This window comes from Gopherus flavomarginatus, chromosome 5, assembly GCF_025201925.1.
Source record: "Gopherus flavomarginatus isolate rGopFla2 chromosome 5, rGopFla2.mat.asm, whole genome shotgun sequence".
NCBI lineage: Eukaryota > Metazoa > Chordata > Testudines > Testudinidae > Gopherus > Gopherus flavomarginatus.
The window spans coordinates 26,831,125-26,849,495 of NC_066621.1; the positions used below are offsets into that span (position 1 = coordinate 26,831,125).

Below are 18,371 nucleotides of genomic sequence, written 5' to 3' on the forward strand. Positions count from 1 at the left end.
TGCCTCTTCCTGCCATCATTCCACCTCTTCTCCCTGAGACACTGCCCACCGCTCACTCCTATTCGCCCCATCCCCACAGTCACTTGCCCTGGCCCCCTGTTCTGGTGCCCTTGGTTCCTATATAAGAATCACTGGCACAGCTACGTGCTTCCCTGCAGCCTGGACTCAGATGCCAAACTCCCAGAGGGGGCAGAGCTTAGCACACCACTTTTCCTCAGATCGCCTGGGGGCTGGCATAGGTGGCCTGTGTGCGTGGCATTCTAAGGGTATGTCTACACTACAGTTATCCACTCACGGCTGGCCCCTGCCAGCTGCTTCGGGCAAAGGGGCTGTTTCATTGTGATGTAGGCATTTGGGCTTGGGCTGGGGCCCAGGCTCCAGGACCCTGCGAGTTGGGGGTCCCAGAACATCTGCTCCGCAATTACACAGCCCCTTAACCCAGCCCAGCAAGCCTGAAGTAGCTCATAGGGGCCAGCCTGGGGTGTATAACTGCAGAGTAGACATACCATAAGGCACCTAGCTCTCCCCATTCATTGCATAGGGAGCCTAGACACCTATCTATGGCTTTGTTGATCCCAGTCAATAAGAACCAATATGGGCCGTAGATTTCTTCTGATAGAGGGCTCTTTAATATAGCAGGCAAAAGCAGTACAAGATTAAGTGTCTGGAAGCTGAAGTTAGACAAATGCAAAGGGCTTAAGGGTCATGGTGGACACCAGCAGACCGTGAGCACCCAGACCCGCCAGAGCAATGCTGTGGCTAAAAGGAATCACATGACCGTGCGATTTGTCCACGGGCCTACTGAGCAGGAGTGGGAAGGTGCGTCTCAGTACAGTGCTGGGGAGACCTTACTGCATTCACTTTTCAAAAAGGATGTTGAAACATTGGAAAGGGATCAGCAAATTGCTCCAAGGAAGATTCCAGGTCTGGAAAACCTGCATCACAGTTAGAGCTCTATGTATTTAGTTTACTAAAGAGAAGTTTAAGAGGTGACTTGATTGCTTTCTGTAAGTGCCAGCATAGGGAGATTTCTGACACTGGAGGGCTGGTCAGCCCAGCACACAAAGACCCAAGAGCCAGTGGCTGGAAGGTGAAGCTGTAAAGGAGGCACACGTTTTAACAGTGAGAGCAATTAATCTTTGGAACAACTCACCTAGAGCTGTAGTGGATTCTCCTCACTTGGTGTTTTTAAATGAAGTGTGGGTATCTTTCTAACATAGGGGTTCTCAAACTGGGGGTCGGGACCCCTCAGGGGGTCGCAAGGTTATTGCATGGGGGGTCATGAGCAGTCAGCCTCCATCCTAAATCCTGCTCTGCCTCCAGCATTTATAATGGCGTTAAATATATTTAAAAAGAGTTTTTAATTTATGGGGGGGGAGGGCGCACTTGGAGGCTTGCTATGTGAAAGGTGTCACCAGAAGAAACGTTTGAGAACCACTGGTCTAAAAGAACTGTTCTAGCTCAGTGGCTCCCTCATTGGGATGTGAGCTCCATGTGGCATTCATTCACTTCACAACCATCTTTAAGAATCAGTGCAGTTGAGGAACCGCTGCTAGCTCTTCCACAAGATAAAGTCTCACTTCAGGATATACTGGGTGAAATGTGATGGTCCATGTTATATGCAGGAGGTCAGACAACATGCAATCACTGCTGGCCTACATTTCATCCAACTGCGGGAGCCAGCTTGTACGGATGCATCTTGAGCAAGTTGGTCCTAGCCCAGCAGAGGGCACTGGTGCAGATGTGAGCCCATTCCCCAGAGGGTAGTTGTGGAGACACACACCGTCAGTTTGATGCTGCTGCCTCTCGCATCTGGGAGTGTGTGATACATGGGGGGGTATATGGCAGACAGGTATCAGCCCCACACAAATCCGCCAAATTCAGTATGAAGTGGTTTTGTTGCTTTCACATAAGAGACTACTAGGGTTACTATCTGTCAGTAGCCCCTGGAGCCCTGCAGAATGCCACATGCTGCACAGACACATAGTTCACAGTTCATGGAGGATAGGTCCATTAATGGCTATTAGCCAGGATGGGCAGGGATGGTGTCACTAGCCTGTGATTGCCAGAAGCTGGGAATGGGTGACAGGGGATGGATCACTTGATGATTACCTGTTCTGGTCACTCCCTCTGGGGCACCTGACATTGGCTACTGTCAGAAGACAGGATACTGGGCTAGATAGACCTTTGGCCTGACCCAGTATGGCCTTTCTTGTGTTCTTATGGTGAGTGGTAGGGCCTGCCCCAAAGAGCTTACAGTCTCAACAGACAAGACAAATGGGGATGGGGAAACAGAGGCATAGAGATTTGCTCAAAGTCATACAACAAGGCAATGGCAGAGCTGGAAACAGAACCCTCGTGTGCTATTGTGTCCTGTCCACCACACTATGCTGTCTCCCATCAGTGGGGTCCTGCTGTGCCCCCGCAAGGTGACTGTGTTAAGAAGACAATGGGCTCCCTGAGATGACTAACCTAAAGTGTTTGAATCAGCCCCGTTGCTATGGGAGGAGGGAAGAGGCTTTCCTGCCGAGCTCGGAGGCCCAGGGACAAGAGGACAGGAGCTTGGCTGACTCTGCCAGAGCCTGACAGCACCCTCACACACATTCTCACCACAGGGGAGCCCAAGAGAGGTGACTCCCTGATGTGCCATGCCTAGCCCTGCTGGGGTGATGCCCTGTGCACGGGGAGGCAGGTGTAGGAGCACTCTGCCTGCTCGGGACGCTCATGCTGGAATTTGCCTCCTGAGCAGCTGAGGGCAGAGACATTGACTGTGTCCCTCTGGGGGCCCGTTGTCATGGACTATGTAAAAGAAACTCACCCTTCCAGCTGAGCTCTTGTCACACCCCATAATGCAGCCTCCTCCCCTCAGCCAGAGGGCCTTGAAGGCCAAGAGTCTGTCCCTGCTCCTTGCTCAGTGGCTGGGATGTTTAATGGTACCTCAAGCCAGGCTGAATATGGTCCCTGCCCCTGCCAGGCCTCACCCTGCACTCTTCAAGTTCCAGAACACAGAAGGCATTTACCTATGAACAGGTTTAATCAGGTTTTTAGTGCACACTGATGGACACACTTGTCATTCCAGCTATGGCAGCACAGCAGTGGCTGCTGCATGGCTCCAGGCAGCAGGAGGGGGGTGCATGGCTGGAGCAGGAGGCCACCACACATAGGGTGATGAGGCAGCTCACCTCCTGCCTCCAAGCCTTACTCCTGCTTCTTGGGGAAAAGCAAAATCTGGGCTTCAGTGCAGGCATCAGGGAGGGGAAATCCTTAGGGCAGTATCACACAATTGGCCAGGTGACTTTCCTTTGAAGCACCAAATACCAGCTGTTGGCAGAGGTGAGCCAGCAGCCTAGACAGGCTGAGTCTGAGGTGGCAGGGCACAGGCCAGATGGGCCAGCAAGTCTGACTTAACAGAGCAGGGTCTAGGGCAGGACAGGCCGGACTAGTGATCAAATCTTGCGCACCTAGCTTCCCAGTGACCTGGCCATGGCCCCAGGCTGCCCAACTGTCCTAGAGGCCCTCCTGTCTCCCCCAGGGAAAGGGCAGTAAACAGCCTCAAATACTGTACTGAAGTGAACTAGAAGGAGCAATAACCCCAAATGACCCTGGCCAGCTGGGCAGGGACCCCACAGTTAGTGCCCTGGCACTATACACAAGGTGAGAACTGATCTCTGTTACCCATTTCCAGGGACCCCAATGCACCTGGGGAAGGGTCAGTCACAGGTTTGTCCACTTGTAGAGCAGGGAAAGTAGGAGAGGAAGAGACAGGCTGGGAAGCCAACCCGGCCTGCAGGGGAGGAGGCAGAGTTTCCCTCTGCCCTGCCATGTGCATGGGGGTGGGGGTGGGATCTCTAGTCTGAGGGTCAGGAAGGGTGGCACTGATCAGGGGGGTGAGATGGTGTTTCTCCAGGGAAATTCCCACTCCAGCTCGGGGACTCCTGTGAAGCTTGAGTGTAAACTCCCCTGCCACTACCCCCATGAGCCACCTGGACGCAGTGAGCCCCTAACCTTGCCACTGCTCCCTGGGGGCAGCATGGTGTGAGCGGGGGCCCCCTTGGCCAGTGAACAGAGGATGCAATAGCATGGGGGCTGCGGCTCACCTGCGAGAGCAATGGTCACACTTGTTTTGTGGGGCTGAGCTGTGTGATGCTGGCCAGATGCCAGATGGAAGCAGGAGCCTCCTGCCATTCAGGGGCCCTGAGAGGAGGGACTGGCCTTGGCAAGTGATCCTGGACACCCAAGTGCAGTGTGGGGCCATCTGTTAGTGTGCTATGCCCGGCCCCATGCAGGCTGCAATGGCAGCTCCTAATGTGAGGTTTCTCCTTTGGGAGGAAGCCCACTGGGAGCAATGAGCTGTACCAGGCCCCACTGAGTAACAGGACTATGGGTGCCTGCCAAGTGGCACCCTGCCCTGCCCCAGTGCCTGCAGCGTGCAACTGTCCTGCTGCAGCTGCAAATGGACAGGGCCCTCGTGCTAGGTTTGGAGAAATTGCACCATGCCACAGGAGGTGCTGCCTAGGAGCCCCCCAGACCTTGGTTCCATGGCAATCATTCTCAGGCTAACCTGCCCCTTGGGAAGGGCTGGCCTACGCCAGGAGGAGAAGGGGCCCATGGTCACACCAGGGTCATGCCAACAGGGCACTGCTGCCCCTCACAATTGGGCTATTGAGATCCTGGTGCCTGTGAGCGCTGAGATGAGGTGGAGCCTTTGCAGAGGCAGCTTCAGCAGAGGGAACTCGTCCCACAAAGGAGCCAGTGTGTGGCTGCACAAGAGCTTCCTTTGTGCTCATGTTGTGTATTTTGGTCCCTCAGAACTCAGCCTCCCTCACTAAGGCCAGACAGAGCTGTGACACTCAGAAATGGCCCAGGGACTGCAGGGGTGCCGCACTTGGCACATCCTGGGGTACCCCACTTTGCATGCCCAGGGGACTGTGGGGGTACCCCATTCAGTATGCACTGGAAAGACTCACTTATCATGTCCAAGGGACTTCAGGGGGACCCCATTTGGCATGCCCTGGGGGGACCCACTTGTCATACCCAGGGGACCACAGGTGGACCCTAATTGGCATGGTCCCTCAGTGAAGCAGGCAGGAGAGGGAAGGGGGTGTACTGCACCGCTTTGCTGAGGGAGAAGGTGGCAATGGCTAGTCTGGGACCAAGCACGAGGTGTCTGAGGTTCACAGGAGTCACAATGCAGCAGAGAAGCCCGCAGCAGGGGCTCATAAGCTCACAGTCCAGGGCATAAGGCGCTGACTCCGCAGTCTCTCTGGGGTCTCCTCAGGCTCCAGGGTAGGTGGGCTGTGGTGGGAGATAGGGTGGGGGTGCTGTGGAGGAAAGAGATGGAGAGCATCATTCAGCAGAGCCAAGTGCAGCGAGTGCCAGGATGAGAAGGCTCACACATGCCCCAGCCCTGGGGGGTTTGGGATAACATGAGTTGGTGAGGATGCAGCACACCCAGCCAATACACTCAAGGACCTGCTGCTATGGCCAGCTGAGGGCAAGCTCTGGCATTATGGGGCTTAAGGCCTGGACTCTAGCCTAGCTCCCCTCAATATGAAAGGGCCATCAATTCTAGGTCTGTTGCAGGGAATGCCCATTGAACACACAGGCTGTCACTGTTCTACAAGCCACTATTCTACACTGTTTTACAACCCAGTGCACTCTCCCTCCAGCACTGAGCAGAGGACCTGCCACCTGCTCTCTGAGGAGATCAGGGTCAGAGGACCATTCTCCTGCCTCAGACGCAGAATCCCACCCTCTCTGCAGCCACAGGGTCATTTTGCAAGCTTCATGCTATCACCAAGGGCCTATCTATACCAGCCTAGAGTGTGCTCAGCTGGGGAGTGCCCACACCACCAGTCAACTAGCCAGGGAACATATGCCAGGGCCTTGCCTTCACTAGGGATGGACCTGGTGCCATCAGTTACCCACAGACAAGCCCCCTCGGGCTGCTGCCTCCACACAAGGGTAAGCAGATGAGCTCTGAAGAGTGGGGCTCCAGCACACTCCTGGGCAAGTGGAGCTCATAGACTGAGGGGTGAATTCAGGCCCCAGGGAGCAGGAATGGGGAAGAGTGTGCAAGTGACAGCACTGCCAGAGAGTCCCTGGTGAGAACATGGGCACATGGGGCAAGGCTTTCCAAAGCACGCAAGTACCATGAGGAATAACGCAGACCACCACCACCCCCTGCCCTTCCCACATGGGGAAAGACACAGGCCACTCCTCCCCACATTGGGAACTATGCAGACCACCCCTCCCCTGCCCTTCCAACGTGGGGAACAATGCAGACCGTCCCTCTCCATGTGGGGAACCACACAGACTCCCTCCCCTGCCCTCCCAAAATGGGGAACTATGGAGACTCCCGTCCTCTCTGTTGTGATAACTGCGCCTATACATTTACCCTAATTGTAAGCTCAGCTGTAAAACATGAGTGAAGGCTCACAAACTGTCTCAAGAACTGATAACAACAAATGCTGATGGGAAAAGATGCAGAGGCAAGACCGAAGAGGGATTTTCAGGGGAAGCTGCCTTCTGAAACACTGGCGGACTGAAAAACAGGAGATGGGGAAGGAGTGAATTTCACCATCACAGCTGCCACCCCGGACCCCAGATCTTCTTCTGCCTAATCCTGAGAGATATCCTGACGAGACCAGGCCAGAGAGTGGGGCGGGCCCTGATGACACCAGTACCGTCGCAGGCTCAAGGGACTCAGGCTGAGGGGTTGTAACTGCAGTACAGACACTCGGGTTCAGGCTGGAACCCAGGCTCTAGGACCCTGCAAGGTGGGAGGGTCCCAGGGCTCAGGCTGCAGCCTAAGCCTGAATGTCTATGCCACAATTAAATGGCCCCTTAACCCAAGCCCTGCGAGCCCGAGTCAGCCGGCACAGGCCAGCCACAGGTGTGTAACTGCAGTGTTCGTGTAGACGTAGCCGGAGTGGCTGATCAGAGCGTGTGCTGGGCCTGGGTTTTCCAGCACTGTCGTAGCAAGTGAGAGTCAACCCCAGAGATAGAAGCTGCATTTCCTCTCCTGGCTATTCTATTCTTTTCCCGTTTCTCTGTGTTTTTCTTGGTTCGTCTGCTATGATGCGGGATCAGACTTTAACAGCAGAAGCAATGACAGTTCCAGCCCAGTAACTTCTCTTTAACCCAAACAGATGGTTATTACCCACTCTGATACCATCTAAAAGACTGTCAGAGTCAGACAAGGGCTTTTTCCTTTCAAGACTCTCCAGCTAAAGGGACAGGGAAAGAGAGAGGCTGTTACAACACAAGCCTTTCACTGGTTTCCCTTCCGTTCTGTCTCTTTACTGAAGTGTTAATGTGTAATGGTGGGTCTGGCATGGGACTGAGCAGGCTGAGGTCTCTATGTACCAAACCCTGGACCTTGGTAAACACTGGTTAAAGTTGGATGGTGACAGGGTCATGATAATGCCTATGACACTTTGGGACCCTTTCTTCCATCTCAATGAATACAAACAACCCCTCCCCTCCTGACCCAGAGAACAATGAACCCCCACTCCCTATGGAACCTGCTGGGTGCTGAGCCCTTCTGAGAATATGGCTGTGAGTACTGGATCTCAGGGCAGAGGATACAGACTGTCCCCTAAGTGACTGGTGTTGGAGGAGATCCCAGGCCTCCTAGTTTTGGAGGGACACAATTCTGTAAAGAAGAGAGCTTCAAGCAGTGTTGTGGTTCCCGCTGCTCTTACCTGTTGGGTTGTACAGTGGGGGCCCTGCTGGGTACATCGGATATTGTGCAGCTGGGGCAGTGGGTGGATACATGGCCATGGGGGCATAGCCTGGCTGGGGGGATGCAGGTCCTGCTTTGGGATCCACAGGGTAGGTGAATGGTGGCTGAGCTGGGTAGCTGGACAACGGGATTTCCTGGCCTGTGTGACAAAGACAAGGTTTGCGCTTCAAGCCCCAGAGTGTGCAGCGCCATTCTCCTGCTGCAGAGCAGGGGCACTCTGCAGCGAATACCCCCCTCCCCATCCCCTTTTGAGATGCCTCCAGCAGGCTTTCTCCAAGCCAGCCCCCAAAGTACCTCAGAGCCTCTGAAATGCTCCAGGCCCTCTGACAAACTTCCAGCAGACCCCCACCCCAAGACTCCACCACAGAGAGATCCCACCAGGCCACCCCAGATACCCCCATTGCAAGAGACTCTGCATCAAGCAGCTCCCTGAGACACTCAAGCTCCTGCGGACCATTCTATTTTGGGGCAAAAATCTGTCTGGGGATTGGTCCTGCTTTGAGCAGGAGGTTGGACTAGATGACCTTCTGAGCTCCCTTCCAACCCTGATATTCTATGATTCTATGCCTGCAGCTCCACAGCGCACTAAAACGGCATAGTACGCTGGGGCTAGAATGCCCAGGGTGGGAAATTGCCACCATCCCCAGGCCCGAGAGCCCTAGCTTCCTGCCTGGACTGGACCCTCCCTTGCAAGCATTACAGACTCAAGCTTCACCATTGGATCGGCCAGCAAAATGTTTAAGGGAGCTGCAAAGGCCAGGCATCCAGTGGAGGAGGTGACTGCTCCAAACCTCCCACGGGGCTTTCAAAAGGATGTGCTCTACCCTGAGCAGTGGGGCCCTCTCCCTGTGACATCCCAAGCTCTGCTGGGCTGGACACTCACATCCTGAGTGAACCTCTCTGCTGAGAGCCCCAGGAACCTGCTTCAGATGCTACAGGGACCACGTATACCCCCTAAAACTCACTATCTGCAAAGAGTAGAGATAGTTCCTCCTTCCAGCCCAACATTTTACAGTGACCACAGTGCAGGGAGTAGGGCTGAGCTGGCAGTCCCAGAGATAGAATCACAGAACAAATACAGAAGGAGCACAGTAGGCGCCCCCACCCCCTGCGAATGTTCCTCCATCGAGTCATGGGGATAGGAGAGGGTCACTCAGTCTCTAGGGCCCATTCACGAGCAGTGGGTATTTACTCCTGGGGGAATTCTGTGCTACTGCACATGCACAGAATTTACATCCCCTGCAGATTTCTTTACTTCCCCACAGAAAAATTACTTTCTGATGGGGAAGCAGAGGGAAGCCACAAAAGCGGTCATGCAACCTTCCCCAGGAGTATGTTTTGGGTGCCCAGGGCAGCCAGCAGAGAGGTAAGTCACAGTAGGGCAGGAGGCAGGACTGGGGAAGACCCGGCTCATGGCTCCTACCCTGTGCTGGGCTCAGCTGCTAATCCCAGCTGGGATGGGGAGGATGGGACTTCCTGTTTCCCTGCATGGCGTCTGGGGCTGGGTCAAACCCACTCCCAGATTTCTCCCCTGGCTGCAGTAAACTATAAACTCCCCGCCCCCCACCTGCTTCCTGCACCCACCGTTCCTGAGCTGCACAGGGAGGGATCCCTGTACAGGGAGCTGCACCCCCATCTGCCCCTGTGCATCCAGCCCTCCTCATGCCCAGACCCTCCTGCCAAGCCTCACCCCCGCACAATCAGAACCCCCCCGATGAGCCCCACTCCCCCAGCACCTGAACCACCCCAATGAGCCACCCTCATCCAGATCCCCACCCCACCAAGCCCCAACCAGCTGCACCTGGATCTCCACCCCAATGAGACCCTCTTCCCCCACATCTGGACTCCTCACTGAGCACCCCACAGATCTCCCTGCCGAGCTCTATCCCCCCCATATCCATACCTGCTCTGCTGAGCTCCAACCACCTTCACCCCCATGCAGAGTCTCATTACCATTGCATCCAGAACCACCACCCCCAAACATGCCTCTGTGCATCCAGATCCCCTCTGCAACTGGATCCCCCACTGAGCTGCCTGCACTCAGACTGCCCAACACAGAATTCTTTCATCCCACACCTAGATCCCCCCACACTAAGCCCCTCCACAATTGGATTATGCCTTGCAGAGCATGCCTTCCCACAAGGAGGGGCAGGGCCCCGGGGTGTTTCTGGGGCAGGCCCAGTCCTTGCACTGTGTCAGGGATGGGTGCAGCCCCACCGCTGAATTCATGTCCCAGGGGGAGGGGGAGCTGCACAGTGATCTCCCACCTCTGTGCAGCCAGTGGCCTGTGCTCCCCAACACCATACTGGAGCCTCTACATTTATTTGACAAATAAAATTAGCAGAATTTTAAAATATTGTGTGCAGAATTTTTATTTTTTGGCACAGAATGCCCTCAGGAGTAGGTATTGAAGGGCAGGGAAGGCTGAGCCTCCCCAAACAGCCTTGTGTGGCCCTGCCCATGCTCTGTCCCCAGGTCCCTTCCCGCTTCCCGGTGCTGTGCTGCAGGAGGCTCTGCCACCCATGGCTGGGGCCCCTAGACTGGGGCTGGGGCTAATGGGGGCCAGCCTGTACTCTGGGACTGGAGGGGGGGCACCCCGATGCTGCAGGGAAGTGGGGCACACTGCCCGCCCTCCTGCCCAGTGCTCCGGGGCTGGGGGAGGAGGACCCTGTCACCCGCCTGGTACTCTGGGGGGCAGGGGGAATGTGCTGCTCATCCAACCACCCAGCACTCTGGAGCTGTGGGTGGCCTGGGACTGTGGAGGTAGCTGGCAACCATGCAGGGGGTTGGGGGGCTCTGACTTCTAGCAGGAGGGGCAGAGCCTTGGGCAGAAGGGATGGGGTGGGCTGGACTGGGGAGCTAGCCTCCCCGAGCCTGGGGTTCACCTGCCACCCGTGGGCCCATTCATCCCTTGGTCTCTGCTGAGATGTAATTCGCAAAATCATATGCGGCATATGGCTGAGAACTTCAAAACTGGATGGTAACAAACTGCAAATCTGGTGATATTCTCAACAAAGAAAGGGCCTCAACCAGGCCTGGAGCTCTTTCCATTGCTTCACATGGACTCAACAGACACTCTAGATGTCAGAGTGACAATCCTGGAATCTTATTATATAGATGAGTGGAGAATGGGACCAGGATTGTGATGCTGGCGAGCCCGGTGCCAGCTCATGCCAGGCCCCTAGCACTGACAAATGCATAGCTAGAAACCAGTCTGGCTCCCCTTCTATTAGCATTTGTAAAGTAAGAATTAGGTTTATGAAAATGCATTTGGTGTTTAGACTTTATGGAATGCTTGTAAATTGCTGCTGGCATTAATTTCACTTATAATACCTGTGTTCCATGTTTAAAGTTAATATTCTGTCACGAGTAGTTTTAGCAGAAGTCAGAGGTACAGGCAATAAACAACAATTCATGGAAGCCTGCAACCTGTCCCTGACTTTACTAAAAATACCCTGGGATGGGGGTGTGCGTGGGGGAGACAAACAGAGCACGGTTGGGGCTTGCATCTGCTCCAGCCATGCTGCTGCTCCTGCAGCAGAGGCTGACTGCTGCTGCTCCATCCCCAGGAGGGCTGATCCAATCCTAGCTGCTGCTCTGCTGGTCAGCTGTTTGGCAGCCTTAGGGTTGACTGCTGGTCAGCTATCCTTGCAGCAGCCCAGGCTGTTATGCTCCAGCGGCCCCGGAGCTAGACACTGGCCAGTGGTTCCAGGAGTTGTTGCTCCAGCCTGATCACTGCTCCAGCAGTCCAGCCGGCGGCTGCTCCATGTCTGTGGGGCTGGCTGCCTGTCAGCTGTTCCAGCAGTCCTGGGGCTGGCCAGTCAGCTAGCTATTGGCCAGCCCCCCCAATCATTGTTCTGGTGGCCCTAGGGTTGGCTGTGGTGGCCGTTATTCTGGCAGCCCCAGGGCTGACTGCCTGTCTGCTGCTCTGGCACCGTGCCACCCCACACCCCAACTTGCGGCCCACCCCCCTGCTCCAGCGGCCCTGGGGCTGGCCACTGGCCAGCTGTTCCATGGGCCTCAGCTCCAGCCTTGACCCAGAAGTAGTCCTGGAGGTTCCAGAAAGTCTCCTCATGACTAAATCATATTCTTACCCATGTTACAAGGTAGCATTTAAGTGTCTGCGCTGAACCTGTAAAAGCACCAGAAGCATTACCAAGTATGAAATACTAGTTTACCACAGAAGGTGTTATCTCCTAACCAGCAAAAGCACATAGGAACATAAGAACGGCCACACTGGGTCAGACCAAAGGTCCATCTAGCCCAGTATCCTGTCTTCTGACTGGCCAATGCCAGGTGCCCAGAGGGAATGAACAGAACACGTAATCATCAAGTGATCCACTCCCTGCCTCCCACTCCCAGCATCTGGCAGACAGAGGCTAGGGACACCATCCCTGCCCATCCTGGCTAATAGCCATTGAGGGACCTATCCTCCATGAATGACATGCATCCGACGAAGTGGGTATTCACCCACGAAAGCTCATGCTCCAATATGTCTGTTAGTCTATAAGGTGCCACAGGATTCTTTGCTGCTTTTATCCTCCATGAATGTATCTAGTTCTTTTTTGAACCCTGTTATAGTCTTGACTTTCAAAACATCCTCTGGCAAAGAGTTCCACAGGTTGACTGCGCGTTGTGTGAAGAAATACTGCCTTTCATTTGTTTTAAACCTGCTGCCTATTAATTTCAATTGGTGACCCCTAGTGCTTGTGTTATGAGAAGGAGTAAATAACACTTCCTCATTTACTTTCTCCACAAGTCACGATTTTATAGACCTCTATCATATCCCCCCTTATTCATGTCTTTTCCAAGCTGAAAAGTCACATTTTATAAATCTCTCCCCATACAGAAGCTGTTCCATACCCCTAATCATTTTTGTTATCCTTTTCTGACCCTTTTCCAATTCCAATATATCTTTTCTGAGATGGGGTGACCACATCTGCATACAGTATTCAAGATATGGGTGTACCGTGGATTTATACAGAGTCAATATGATCTTTTCTGTCTTATTATCTATCCTTTTCTTAATGATTCCCAACATTTTGTTCACTTTTTTGACTGCCGTTGCACATTGAGTGGATGTTTTCAGAGAAGTATCAACAATGACTCCAAGATCTGTTTCTTGAGGGGTAACAGCTAATTTAGACCCCATCATTTTATATGTACAGTTGGGAATTTAGACACTAGACAAATTGTTGTGGAACATCAGAAAACAAAATACTTTGTTGATTGCTCCCCCCATACCAATGAAGAGGAGCTGTGCATGAGGCTCGTCCCATCAGCTTGAGCTCTCGGGAAGGGAATAAAAATCCCTGCCAGGAAGAACTGGATCCCTTTGCTGCTTGGACTTTGTGAGAGCAAGATTTCTGAGCACAAGCAAAGGATCCCCAGCTGCTTAGCCTGGGTGAGCCCTAGAGGACATACAGGGCTTGCATATTACAGCAGCCTCTGTTATGAGAATTATTTACAAGGTTAAAGCAGGTAAACATACACACACAAATGAGTGGTTTCAGAGTAGCAGCCGTGTTAGTCCGTATCCGCAAAAAGAACAAGAGAACTTGTGGCACCTTAGAGACTAACAAATGTATTTGAGCATAAGCTTTCATGGGATAAAACTCACTTCATCAGATGCATGCCGTGGAAAATACTGTAGGAAGAGATATATAGATATATATATATATATATATATATATATATATATATATATATATATATATATTACACACACACACACAGAAAACATGAAACAATGGGTGTTACCGTACATACTCTAATGAGAGTGATCAGTTAAGGTGAGCTATTACCAGCAGGAGAGAAAAAAACTTTTTGAAGTGGTAATCAAAATGGTCCATTTGCAGCAGTTGACAAGAAGTTGTGAGGAAGAGTAGCGGGGGGGGGGAGGAGGGAAAGGAATAAACATGGGGAAATAGTTTTACTTTCTGTAATGACCCATCCACTCCCAGTCTTTATTCAAGCCTAATTGTTTCATGTTCTCTGTATATATATAAAAATAAATCTCTTCCTACTGTATTTTCCACTGCATGCATTCGATGACGTGGGCTGTAGCCCATGAAAACTTATGCTCAAATAAATTTGTTAGTCTCTAAGGTGCCACAAGTTCTCCTGTTCTTTTTGCGGATACAGACTAACACGGCTGCTACTCTGAAACCACTCATTTGTGTGTGTATGTTTACCTGCTTTAACCTTGTAAATAATTCTCATTTCTTTTTCTTAGTTATTAACTCTTTAGTTCATGTATTATAGTATTGGCTACAAGTGTTGTCTTTGGTGTGAGATCTGAGGTGCAAGTCCTTTGGGACTTGGAGTAACCTCAATATTATGGTGATTTGGGGTCAAAGGGACCACCGACCACAAAAGCAAGCCTCTCTGGGTGGCAAGATCATAGAATCATAGGGATAGAAGGGACCGCAAGGCTCATTTATTATAATCCCCAGAGATGGATTGGAGTACCCAAGGGAATTGGAGTACCCATGTTGAGGATGGTGTAGTGTCTGAGGAGTTCACACTTGGTTGGTTGGTGAAATACAAATATAGAACTCACAGCCAATTTGGGGCATGTGCCCTGTTTCTTGATAGTCTGCCCTGAGGTTGGTATTCATGCTCCTGAGCCACTGCAGACAGCTTAACAGGGACCAGGAGCTGGAGATGGGGACAGGATGGGTTAGGGACAGGTTGGAAGAGACAGGGCAGAAGGGGTGAAATATGTGTGTGTATTTGGGGCGGGGGGACACAAGTAGAGTGTCTGTGACCACTAGAGAATACCCCCCTGCAGAGCCTGGAATGGAACCCACAAATCCTGGGTTTCACCATTCCTCTAGTGTCAGCAAATATCTGTGAAACCCATTAGCAAAATGTCTCCGTAGTGCTGATGACAACCTACTGTGATCAATTACTTCCTTAGCTCAGGTGACAGAGATCTGTGTAGTGGATCAAAAGGTTCCAAACCCGATGATGATCCATGTGGGTGTCAATATGAGGCACATTATGTAATTTCTGATTTTTCAGTTTGCTGTTTTAAAAACCTAGAACATTACACACAAAAAACTATGGTAAGGTTGCAAAGTCAAAACCATAGAAGTTAGGAAATGCCAGAAATAAGGTTGCCTGTGCAACCTTAATTCAGCCCCCCGTTTTGCATATGCATGATGATACATGATTATGTTGTATTTTCCCCCATGCTGCATTCGGTGCACAGGATGGACAGTGCTCAGTTAAGGAGCAGCTAGTCAATATTTTCCTCCCCTCCCTTCCTCCTGGACACACACACTACAGTCATCCTAATTGCATCGCTCCCCTCTCTCTCCAGCCTAGAGTCAAAGAGAACTAAACCAACCAACATTTACCAAGTACTTCCTGTGCCTGAGCCCCCTCTGGTGCCCCCTTTGCCCCCCTCCTGGGCCCCACCCTGCTCTTCTCAGGCTGTAGCAGCACAGAGGATAGTTGTGCTGCCAGCCCCTACCTTGGAAGGGCGTCCGCATGTGCTGCCGTCTCTGGTATAGGTAGCAGCAGGAGCACATGAAGCAGCAGATGATGGTGGCAACGATGGCCACGAAGAGGACGACAGCTGAGGCAATGCCAGCGATGGTCTTTGGGCTGTGGGACACAAGTAGACATGGTTACAGGGCAGTCTCAAGTACTGTTCCGAGTGCCCAATGCTGCCCTTCCCTGGACCAAGTGGATCCTTCACAGACTCATGCTGGCTACATGCTGCACAGAGAGATGTGCAATTCACAGGCAGCGCCTGATCCCTGCACATTGCATGGATCCATTTCCCTGCAAGAGATGAATCCTGGGACCCTGCCCTCCCTCCCCAAGGCTGTGGAGATGAAAGGATTAATGGGTGGTCTTGGGGGTTGTGCATGGCTGGGACTTGGGACCCCTTCCCCAACCCTGGGAATGCCCCACCTGATGCTCTGGGCAGTGCTTTGATCAAGTAGAGCCTGCCTGTGCCATGAGTCACTGGAGATCTGGATCATAACAGCAGTCAAAATCCTCCCAAAAGATTAGAACAGAGAAGAGAAAGGCAGGCTTTGCAGAACTCCCCTAATGCCTCTGCCCTGCACCTCAACACAGTGGGCTTCATTCCACTCAGGGCTCCACTGCAGAGATGAGAGACCCACTGCCACTGGAGTTTGGAACCCACATGGGAATGGGTCGTGCACTAGAGCACACTGCATGCCATGCACCGCCACCCTCTCCACGCATCGCTGCCCCCCCCACATACACGGCCATGGACGACCATTCCCCGCCCCCCTGCCATGTACATGGCCACACGCCACCACCCCTGCCATACACAGCCATGCCTCCCCATGTCTACAGCATGCACCGCCATCCCCCCATCATATATGGCCACGCACCACCGCATCCCCCATATACACGGCCACGCACTGCCGTCCCCCACACATACATAGCTCCCCACCCCCCAACATAAATGACCATGCACAGAACATTCCCTCTCATACACAGCCAGGCACTGCTGCTCCCTCCACATACATGGCCATACACTGCTGGTGGCCCCCCATGCAGAGCCCTGACCCAATGCTCCTTTCCCCTAAATGATCACATGTTACTGCCCCTTCCCCCACACTACAGCCACTAACCAAGATGCCTCCCCAAACACAGCCCCACCCTTCCCTCCATATGGCATACACTGCTACCCCCTCCACCCCCCAAGTACACAGCTACACACACACCTGCATCGGCTGCACATACACACACACCAAGCAGACTGCAGGGGATCTTCAGTCCTGGGTGCTATCAGGTGCCACGTCCCCTCTCCCTCCCTCCATCTCCTCCCCTCCTCCCTCAGCCCCTCCTTCAGCTCCTTCCCACCCTCCATCTCCAACCTGAATCCTCAGTCATCCCTCCCCTTTTGCTCTGCCTTTATCATGTGGCACTCTCCCCTCACACAAATCCTCCCCTGAGTCTCCCAACCCAACCCCCAAATGGGCAGCCTCCTCCCACTGCTCTTGCTTCCCACTCTAGCCTATCCACTGTGGCGACTCACACACGCTTGCCTTAGGGACCTTCTGGGCTTGTCACCATGGCTGGGTAGCCAACCAGTGAGGGCTGCAAACCATGCCCTCTTCCAGCCATGGCTGGTAAGCAACCTGACCCTCAGCCTGAGCCCCAGGGCTCTGGCTATCCCCGCACTCCTGGCCACCAGGCCACAGTGCAATGCACCCAGCAAGAGTGATGAAGACACAGCAGCCAAGCTACTTGACAGCACAGGTGTGCACAGCACAACACACCTGCACTCCGCTCTGCACAGGCTCCTGGCTAAACACTGGGGCCAAATGCAAGGCTCACTCCTTATCTTCAAAGCCCTGCACTGGACTGGCCCAAGAGCTCCCTCCCACTGCCAGATCCTACCCTGTCACCACAGCACACAGCATGGGACAACAGAAATGCCAAGCTCACAAGAGCAGGGGAGGGGAGGAGGACTTGGCTACAGGGCTGGCTGCTGGGAGAGATCAGAACAAGCACCAATCTCAGCCACTTCTTCCCACAAACAAACCTGAGGAGCCTGGCACTGAGCCCACAGAAGCCCTGTGGCCTCTCCTCCATCCTCACCCTCCAATTGGTCAACTCAACACTACTGATCACACCAACCTTCTCACCCCCATCACCTTATCCTGTGTGCTTGTGCCCTCACCCCATACCTACAGCCATCTTTCCCCCTTACTCTGTCTTAATCTGGGTAGAGCCAGAGGGTATGGCTACACTTGAAGTGCGAGTGTGGTCACAGAGCCAGCGCTGGGAGAGAGCTCTCCCAGCGCTGCATGTACTCCATATCCTGATGGGGTTTAGCTTGCAGCGCTGGGAGCCGCGCTCCCAGCGCTGCGGCACTGTTTACACTGGCGCTCTAAAGCGCTGTATTTTGCAGCGCTCAGGGAGGTGGTTTTTTCACACCCCTGAGCGAGAAAGTTGCAGCGCTGTAAAGCGCCAGTGTAGCCAAGGCCTAAATATCGGGGATGGGCAGGTGATGCTCCAGTCGTGCCTTGGCCACTAGCCACAAGTGTTCAGTAATCACACCCATTAAAGACTCGCTGCAATAGCAGCTCACGTTACAAACTTGCCGCTGGATACTCATCTCTGTTTTGCACATGGAGGAACTGAAGGCAATGGCACTCCACAAAGAGTCCCTGACTCAGCACTGCACTATGGCCCATTTATCCCAGCTTCAGCAGCACAGCAAACCAGGCAAGGGGAATTCCCCTGGCATGGGGGGAAGCCCTGCAGAAGACAAGGCCTGTGTAATGGCTCTGCACCACCCCTCACAGCTCTAAGGGGGCATGGCCAGAGCATTGGTGTGCTCTGCTTCCCTTTGTTAGGCACCAGGGAAGAGGCAGAGACAGAGACCACCCTGCACTCCGCCAGGAAGAGGCCATCCACCAGAGTCGGAGAGAGGAACAGCCACCTTTGGCAGCACTGGCTACCCAATCAGCAAGCATGGTTCTGCCTCCATAAAGCCCTGGGGTGAACTGTTATGTCCTCCTTTTTCTATTCACTCACAGGGTCATGATGAGCAATAGTTCTTTCATCCCCAGGGCCCTCACCTTTGCAGTGCCCTGGGGCTCAATCTTCCCTCACTTTACTCAGC

The 18,371-nt window shown here is 53.2% G+C and overlaps 1 protein-coding gene across 1 annotated transcript in view; it reads right to left on the minus strand.

The window, feature by feature from the left end:
* Positions 1-245: 245 nt before the first annotated feature.
* The window catches only part of SHISA4 (shisa family member 4), a 46,145-nt gene continuing 28,019 nt past the window's right edge, over positions 246-18,371 (minus strand). The window contains exons 3-5 of the mRNA XM_050956466.1: positions 15,228-15,361; positions 7,707-7,886; positions 246-5,321 (exon numbers count right to left, since the gene is read on the minus strand). Coding sequence (XP_050812423.1) covers positions 5,275-5,321; positions 7,707-7,886; positions 15,228-15,361 — 361 coding nt within the window. The 3' untranslated portion in view covers positions 246-5,274. The remainder of the gene's footprint in view (positions 5,322-7,706; positions 7,887-15,227; positions 15,362-18,371) is intronic.